At 55.5% G+C, this 8733-nt stretch overlaps 1 protein-coding gene across 1 annotated transcript; it reads right to left on the bottom strand.

The window, feature by feature from the left end:
• Window positions 1-224: 224 nt before the first annotated feature.
• Window positions 225-8256, bottom strand: Spns1 (SPNS lysolipid transporter 1, lysophospholipid). Its single transcript, XM_051145210.1, has 12 exons — window positions 7655-8256; window positions 7467-7532; window positions 5631-5767; window positions 4465-4616; window positions 4317-4383; window positions 3040-3185; window positions 2657-2812; window positions 2162-2351; window positions 1756-1821; window positions 1374-1472; window positions 928-1099; window positions 225-593 (listed from the first exon to the last, which is right to left on the bottom strand). The coding sequence occupies exons 1-12, from the start codon at window positions 7893-7895 to the stop codon at window positions 499-501; spliced, it is 1587 nt and encodes a 528-aa protein (XP_051001167.1). The 5' UTR covers window positions 7896-8256; the 3' UTR covers window positions 225-498.
• Window positions 8257-8733: the final 477 nt, after the last annotated feature.

Genomic DNA, 8733 nt, shown 5'->3' on the forward strand with positions numbered 1-8733 from the left:
TATAAGCGAGAGCAGCACTGCCCCCACCCCCAGGCTTGCCTTCTGGGAGACCAACTTCCAGGGGACCACAGTGAGTCACAGTCACACCGAGCCAGCTCACTCAGAAAAGAGCAGTCCTCCTAGATCACACAGCCCAGAAGACAGGGACTTTACCCACAGGGTGACCTAACAGTCCCTGGTAAGTCCTGAGGGTACAGACCTTCCCTTACCCAGTGGCACCCATAGAGACAGGCAGTCAGTTGGAGTCTGCTTACAAATTTTATTCCATTACAAATAGCACCAAACCCCTTGGGCTGCCCTAGTAGAGAGGACACCCTGCCCCCCATTTCTGGACCTCCCATCTCTTCCCTGGGCTGCTCATGTAGTGTCTGGGAGCTGGGACATATCCCAGGGTCTCCTCCTTGGACCTGGGTCTGGTGAGGGCTTATGCCTGAGCACTGGCTGTGGTGGGCTCAGGACCATCTGTGACGCATCTGTGGCTGGGCGAGCAACAGCTTCTCAGATGAGCACGCTGGACACAGGGACCCGGGTAGAACGGCCTCGCTGAGGCACCACAATCCGGTCATCTGAGGGCCCCGTCTCATGCAACAGACCTGCAAGGAAGGGATCGGAGCCAAGGCCAGTCAGATAAGAGCCAGCAAGGGAACAGAGGACAAACAGGCAAAGGGGCAAAGACGAAGCTGCAGCAAAGAGCCCACAGAACTGTGTACTGACAGGAAGCCTGACCCGCTTTTAGACAGACTCAAAGCTGAGTGAGATGGGCCTGGGAAGCTGGGACTCTCTAACCTGGCATAGTCGCATGAGTGGAATGGTCTGAGTGGAGGACAACTGTAGACTAAGAGGTGTGGGGTGCATACGTGTGGGCCAACAGATGGATAGCCAGATGGACAGTTCTGTGAAGATGGACCAACAGTGGCCCTCACTGACCCTGCGCATGGAGTTGGGCCCTCCGTCGGTCATTCTCAATGAACATGGCGGTACCCAGGAAGGCCGCACCACCCAGTGCCCCAACAAAAGCACAGAGCATGAGCGAGAACTGCAGGGCCCGGAACTCGGACAAGAAGGAAGGCGGCCAGCTCCGCCGGAGGCGGTCAGAGATCTGCAGAGAGAGAAGAGTCAGAGACCCAGGGATGCAGAGCCTATCCCACCCACCCAGGTTCATGCCACCAGCCACCAGCCACCAGCCAAGGTAAGGAGTACTAGGTTCCCAGTACCATCCTATCCCAGCCAGGGTAAGGAGTACCAGGTCACCAGTACCATCCCATCCCAGCTAGGGTAGGGAGTACCAGGTCCCCAGTACTAACCCATCCCAAGCAGGGTAGGGAGTACCAGGTCCCCAGTACCAATCCATCCCAGCCAAGAATAGCACTTACTAGACCAATGAGGTAAGGGCTCCCTGCATCACCTAGCAAATGGGACAGCACAATCTGGAAGGCTTCAGCAGTGGACCGTCGAGTTGGGATCACCACATACTGGGGGAAGGGGGGGCAGGGAGGGGGGGTGGACTCAGGAGGGTTCTCAGTAAGAAGGCCCAACAGAAACCAAAGCCAAAGCCCAAGACAGATTTGTCACTGAGGTTAAGGGCAGGCAGACATGAGATGGGCTGGGCCCAGTGGGCCCCTCTGCAGTACCCGTGGGGCTGGAGTTTGGAATTTGAAGGGGAAAGGCCAGAATTCGGACCAAATGTCACCTCCCTAGCTCCCGTCCCTGCTCCCATCAGCCTCTGGACCAACCTGTATCTGCCCAGCTACTTACCAATAGGATGTCAGCCACAATGGCCCAGTTCATGGACAACAGGGTCTCCCCAATAAAGATAAAAATCTGGGTGGCAGAAGTTGGGGGGAGGATCGCGTGACCAGGCCTATCGTTAACTCAGTCTCCATCATACCCCATGCTAGCCTCAGGACTACTTTACACCCGAGGGAACAGCAAGGTCGTGCTGCCCGGCCAGCATGGCTCAGCTGGGAAGGCCTAGAGCTGAGATTTGAAAGCAGGCGTTCCAGCTTCAGTCGGCTCTGAACCACTCTACTGGCTGACCCTGCATATGCAACTGGCTGCTGGTGGTGATCCTCAATGGATGGGCAAGGAGGTGCCCAGGAAGACCACACCGCCCCCCCACCCCCATGCAAAGATACCCACTAGACCCTGGTATCCTACTCACATAGGTGGCCACGATGCTACCACGGGCACAGGCCAGGGACAGGAAGAGGAAAGGTGCGGAGCCCAGGAGGCCAGCTGCACAGACCAGTGGGTCTGCCCGAGGGTTGACGCGGCGGAGGCGGCGGCTGATCTCCACACCCAGACCCACACCCAGGACTCCAGTCAAGCAAGTGATAAGTCCAAAGATGAGACTAGGGGTGGGGTAGGGGCATGGAAGCTAGTCCTTCTCCTGTGAGGTCCTCTGACCTAGAGAGGACAGCCCACCCCAACTGCGCTCATACCCAAATCCATCCAGCATAGACCCTCAGGGCCCCGGGTGTTACCTCATCACAATGTCCTTACAACCAGAAACAGACTCCAAGAGTGGAGGTAGCTGGCAGAGTCACAGTCCAAACACTCCTGGCCCGAGTCTAAATTCCCTTCATGCCTCCCTGCCCCCCCACCCCTCACCCCCACCCCCGCCATGCAGTCACCCCATCCAGTCCCTCACAAGTACCTGTCAGAGGAGGAACATGAGTCTCCGGGGAGACAGGGCAGAGTCTCTCCCAGGACGACGCGTGAACGCAGGAGGAATGCTGGGGCCCAGAGAGCCAGGGAGCCCGTGACAAAGGCCACGGCCGTGAAACCAAGGGAAGACAGGACGAAACTAGGACTGCAGACATTGGGAAGAAGTCGGACCCCACAGACGTGTCCTCTTCTCCCCTCACCCACCCCCCAGCCCCGGCTTATTCTACTTCCAGGACTTGGAATGTAGTCTGCGCTTGCATTTCAGGTAAATGGCAAAAGCAGACCCGCATCTCTGGCTTTAAATATGGCCTCCTGGCAGGACAGAAAACTTAGCCTGCTTAAGACTCTAGCCCCAGTCGAGGCCTCACTCACTTTCGCGCCAGCGCCTTCAGATCTGCCCACCATGAGGTGGGGCTCAGGGGTGGGGAACCCGAGTGCCGCTCCACAGCTCCTCTTGGGGGCTCTTGTACCACCAGGAACAGCAGCAGCACAGCCAGCACTCCTAGGCCTGGTGTGACCTGGGGAACAAACGAGCTCTGGGACACAGGGTATAGCTGGACCCCTGGGGCTACAGAGTATGTGCAACTTAGCTCCCAGGGTCTTAAGCACCCCCCAGGACTGGTTCAGAGGGTTGGGAAAGTCTGCTACTGGGGATACCCTGTTTCTACATTGCTGCCTCTTTAGTAACACCCTGATTTTGTTTCAGGGACTACCCCCCCACATCCCCTGCCCCCCCACAAATTTCTCTCACTTTACATGGTTCTAAGACCTAACCAGGAGGACTGTTAATCTCCTGCCTTCAGTAACTGATTATAAAAGGCATGTGACCCAGGGTCATCCAGTCAGAGACAGTCTCATGACTATTGTTCAAGGATCTGAGGTGCCAGAGTTGAATCGGGGGGGGGGGTGGGGGGGGGTGGGGGTGGGGGGGGCGGGCGGGGGAGAAAGCTGAAACAGAATTGAGCAGATCCAGTGATGGAATGGGAGCCCTGGTCAGCTTCAGTCTCCACTAGGAAAAGTAATACTGCCCCTTTCTGGAGCTTACAGTTTTACAGTGCGTTCCTATCACCTGTAAGCAAGACTTCTGGCTCTCTATTGAGGACCAGGCCGGCAGCAGGCTTAGCCGAGTGAGCACTGCCACAGACAGGGAGTATGCAGGGCCAAGAGAGAGCTGGCTCAGTGAGTAAAAGGTCTTGCTGCCAAGCCTGCCAACCTGAGCTCCATCTCCAGGACCCCCGGGTGAGGAGGAAATCAGCTTCCCAAAGCTGACCTCTGACTCCCAGAGTTAGCCGGTCAGACACGTGTGTATACATGCATGCAGGCAAGCAGGCATATAAGCACACATTTTCCCCCCTAGTTCTCTTTTTTCCTCAAGATATATATAGATATAGATATAGAGATAGAGATAGAGATATAAATATGCCAGAGGAGGGCATCAGATCACATTATGGATGGTTGTGAGCCACCATGTAGGTGCTGGAAATTGAACTCAGGTCCTCTAGAGGAGCAGCTGGTGCTCTTAACCACTGAATCATCTCTCCAATCCATACTTTTTTTTTTTTTTAAGAGTTAAGGAAGAGGGTATCTGACGGTCAGAAAGGGAGATCAGTAAGAGGGTGGCTGACTCCCCAGACTATAACCAGACTTACCCGCAACGCCCAGTGCCAGTCTCCGGCCACATCTTTCACTTTGGAGCCAGCAATGTAACCTAGACCGCTGGAGGGACAGAAGGCCTGGGGGTCAGAGTGCCCATGTTGGTCAGTCGTATGCCCCACCTCAGGCCCACAGTCCACTCACCTCCCCACGGGAATGGCAAAGTAAAAGACACTGAGCATCTGACTCCGCTGGTCTGCCACGAAGAGGTCGGCGATCAGGGTGGGCGCAATGGTGGAGTAACTGGCCTCCCCGACCCCCACCAGGCCCCGGGTCAGGAGGAGCAGCCAGAAACGCTGGGAAAGGAGACATGGGGGAGGTGGCACCCCACCCTGGAGCCAGCCTCCCAGGAGAGCCTCGCCAGCTAGCGCTGGAGAGACAGTGCGGACGGTGAGGGAGGCCTGGGGACACAAACCTGGCTGGAATCCTGGCTCCACTTACTAGCTGTGACTTTGAGAAAATAACTTAAACCTTTCTGAGCCTCACTTTCCCTACCTGCAAAACGGGGAAGGCCGACAATCTGGTCACAACGACACCATAAGGACTCTGCACTCAGTGTGTGTAAAATAAACCTACTTTGCCGTCCCACCTAAGACCCCACATCTTAGCTGGGGGTCATCTGCTCACCGAAGACATCTGGAGCTAAGGCTAGGGTGCATGATCACCTGAGGGCACTAGGGCCTGGGGCCGAGGGCAACACAGAAGGGAAGGTCTCAAAGACACAAAAAGGCATCAGCCAGGGAAGAGGGAGGGAAACGGCAGCATGGGGGCGGGCCATCATGTGTTTTCAGAGTGGAAGGGAGAAGTGGGTCACTGTGTCAGAGGCTCCCCAGAGATCCAGCAAGAACGGGGGGGGGGGGAGCCACGTGAAGCAACCAGGAGAACACTGTTGTCAACAGAGCCAACAGAGTGGCAGGGGCAGCGCTTGATGGCGGGTGAATTGAGGGAGTGCAGGCCAAGTGACAGCTGACCCCCCCCCCCGGCTGCTCTCTCACCCACCCACACCAGCACCAGGCTTAGGAGGAAGGCCAGCACCAGGAAGGGGGGGGGGGGACAATGACGGCCACCTGCACGGTGACCAGTGTGTCTAGATGCACAGTGGGAGTTAGGGGATGAGCGACGTGGGGAGTGGAAGAAGGCTCGAGAAGGAAACCGAACAGGATGGAGTGAGCAGGTTAGCTTAGGCGATGGAAGAGTGCAACACGGCACAGAGCGAGGAAACGATGGAGGTCCCCCACACTCAATCCAAAATGACTCCAAGAGCAACAGCAAACATTGATGGGGAGCGGGGAGAAAGTTCAGGACCTCACCTCCTTGGGGATGAAGGATGACCCCAGTGTCACCAGGGACCAGAAGGCGATGCCCCCGCACATGAGGTACTTTCGATTGTACCTGTCACCCAGGTAGCCAAACACTGGTGCCAACACCATGTAACTCGAGATGAACACTGGGGGGAAGTAGAGAGTCACAGCCTAGTCCAGGTCCCTCGCAGCCCGCATCAGCCCTCCCCCCTCCCCATCCCCATCCCCACCCACTCCAGATAGGGATCAGGAAATAGAAATGCCTAAGTGGAGATTCCCCACCCTCCTCTTCACTGATATCACGCCATCCCCATACCTACACTGTAGCCTATCAGGGCCAGATCGATGAGCCAGCGCCATCCATGTTCATAACTTTCCAAAACATCTTTAACAAAATCCTACAGCTGAGGTCCTTCCCTTCCACCCAGCCCGAAACAAAATCCACATTCCACACCCAGCCCTTCCTCTTCCTGTCTCCTTTCTTCTCTGAACTTTCACGGCAAATAGCAAGATCGATACCACATTAGGGTTCACCACCCAATGTCCCGTCTGTCTGGAACTCCAACTCAGACACTTAACCAGACTACCCAGCAGCCTGCCCTCGTTTTCTTTTCTTTCCTGGGGAGAGGAAGGAGAGCAGGTCTCACTATGAACACAGGCTGCCCTAAGCTCACAGTGGTCCTCCAGCTTTTACCTCCCAAGTGCTGAGATAAAGAAGTGTGCCACCACACCTGGCTCTATGCTCTCTTTTTTGTAGCATTTATCCATCTGAAAATTATCCCAGTTTAATTAACCCCCTCAGGCACAGGAGGATGCCAGCTCCTGTGTGGGCCGTGACTGTGTGTCTCTCAATTAATCCACAACCTAGTACAAAACAGGTGTTCGAGTCACACAGGCTGAATGAGCGAGCTAAACGAGAAACTATCTAGAAAGATTTACTTCCCTAAGGCAAAACCAGCTTGACCTATGATCTCGTTCTGTTTCTCCACACTTAAATGCCTCCAGTTCCTCATTGGCATGGAATAGGAAAAAAACAAAAAACACTTCAAGAACTGGTGTCTGGCCGGGCGTGATGGCGCACACCTTTTTAATCCCAGCACTTGGGAGGCAGAGGCAGCCGGATCACTGAGTTCAAGGCCAGCCTGGTCTACAAAGCGAGTCCAGGACAGCCAAGGCTATAAAGAGAGACCCTGTCTCGAAAACCCCCTTAAAAAAAAAAAAAAAAAAAAAAAACCTGGTTTCTGATTCCTATTGACCTATCTGCTTATGTGGCCCTGGATAAAGCTTAAGTCTTCTCAAAGTCTGAGTTTGCACTTGGGAGGCAGAGACAGGAGGATCTCTGTGAGTTCGAGGCCTGCCTGGTCTACAAAGTGAGTCTAACAGCCAAGGCTACACAGAGAACCCCTGTCTCGAAAAACCAAAAGGTCTGAGTTTGCTTATAAAAACACAGGTAGCTCAGTCTACTCTGCACACAAAGGAGAGATGGCAAGACTTCTCCTCAGCTGACGGAAGGATGTGGAGTCAAGAATGCCTGGCCAACGTCCTCTTCGGGCTCCTACCACTTCTAGGGTGCACTACTAGGACACAGTAGGTTCTCAGAAAAAAAATGAAGGACATGAAGGCTTCCTGCCACAGAAGCCCCAAGTGCCCCTGCCATTATGTGCCTGCCTACTATGGGCCACACTCGACCTTCATTTCTTTGTCCTCACACCAGTCCAAAGAAGTAGCCCGCTTTATCACTCTCTTCACTCAACAGACCAGAAAGACGAGGCTCAGAGAGGGTGAGCGTGTTGCCCACCGTCACAGAGTAAGCGGCTGACTCCCTCTGTAAGGAGCCTCACTCACCAGTCTGGATGAGACCGGAACTACCATCTCCGATGTTGAAGAACTGCTCGATGTCTGGAAGAACGCCTGGAAGGAAAGAAAGAAAGAAAGGGGGGGGGGAAACACCTCAGAATGAGCGCGGAGAGGAGGCCCCATCCTGGGGACCTGCTCCCTTGCCTATGTGCCTTCTTCGGGACGGCGGTGCCTACCAGCCACGGTGAAGCGGTCCATGTAGTTCAGGAGGTTGACGTAGCATAGCACCGCCACTATCAGAGTCGAATGGCCCTGAGATAACCCAGTGATGCGCTGCAGCCCCTCACGATCCGGAACCTCGGGCTCCCCGGACTTGGGATTCCCCACGGGCCCTGGCAACCCCGAATGTCCAGACGCCGGCCCGTCATCGGGGTCATCCGCTTGGCTGAGGAACGGCGCCGTGTCCGAGCCGGCCATGGTCCCAGGGGAAAAGCAACCGGCCACGCTCCGATCCCACCTCCGACGGAGAGAGGTTGGAGAAAGGACGCCGAGGAGAGCTGCCCACGGTCGGCTAAGAGCTTGCTCCGATGCACAGAGCGCGACTGGGGAAAGCCCCGGGCTTCGTCATTCCTTCTAGTTCCGACAGAGGAGAGGACACCGGAGGTGCAGGGAACTTTGGGGGAGAGGAGCGGGAAGACGAGGACCCAGCCCCCGCTTCTCACGCTAACGCACTCCTCACGCCGGCGAGGAGCGCGCCACACTCGCTGTCGCTCAGTCCCGGAGCAGCACCAAGGCTGACACCATGTTGCTCCAGAGCAGATCATGTGACACCGGAGCCCTATCGGAGAAAGTCACCCGGTGCAAGGATTGAACACGTGACCTGCCGCCGACTACGGAAGCCTCCAGGGCTTCTTGGGCTCTGTGGCACAACGCAAGGCTGGTCACTATGGCAACCCGACGCCCAGTCCTACTTCATTAGCGCCTCAAGGGGGCCTCGTTGGTGAAGTCGAGCGCCTTAGACCGAATGTCAATTTATCCGGTTTGATGTCGTCTCATGAGATAGTGGATCACAAAAGTCTGGAAATAACACATCTCTACAGATGCTAGTGAGCAATTTCCTCTTTCTTCTTCAGTGACTGGCTGATAGCTTCATTGCTCAGTAATTGATGGATGACTAACCGCGAGCAGCTGCCCTCTTTTATTTCCCAAGCCTGAGCGTTCACAGTGAACGCTTAAGATTCCTATAGAGTGGGATGTGGTACTGAACGCTGTTAGTCCCAGGCCTCAGGAGGCAGAGGCAAGCGGATCTTTGCAA

Source organism: Acomys russatus, chromosome 5 (genome assembly GCF_903995435.1).
Source record: "Acomys russatus chromosome 5, mAcoRus1.1, whole genome shotgun sequence".
Lineage (NCBI taxonomy): Eukaryota > Metazoa > Chordata > Mammalia > Rodentia > Muridae > Acomys > Acomys russatus.

Bases quoted from the DNA above. Each gene is read 5' to 3' on its own strand.
- Spns1 (XM_051145210.1), bottom strand. From the start codon at position 7,895: ATGGCCGGCTCGGACACGGCGCCGTTCCTCAGCCAAGCGGATGACCCC. The intron at 2,813-3,039 runs GTGAGTGAGGCC...CAATGTCTGCAG, and splicing joins CTGAAGGCGCTGGCGCGAAA to TCCTAGTTTCGTCCTGTCTT. The intron at 2,352-2,656 runs GTACTTGTGAGG...CCCCACCCCTAG, and splicing joins TCATGTTCCTCCTCTGACAG to TCTCATCTTTGGACTTATCA.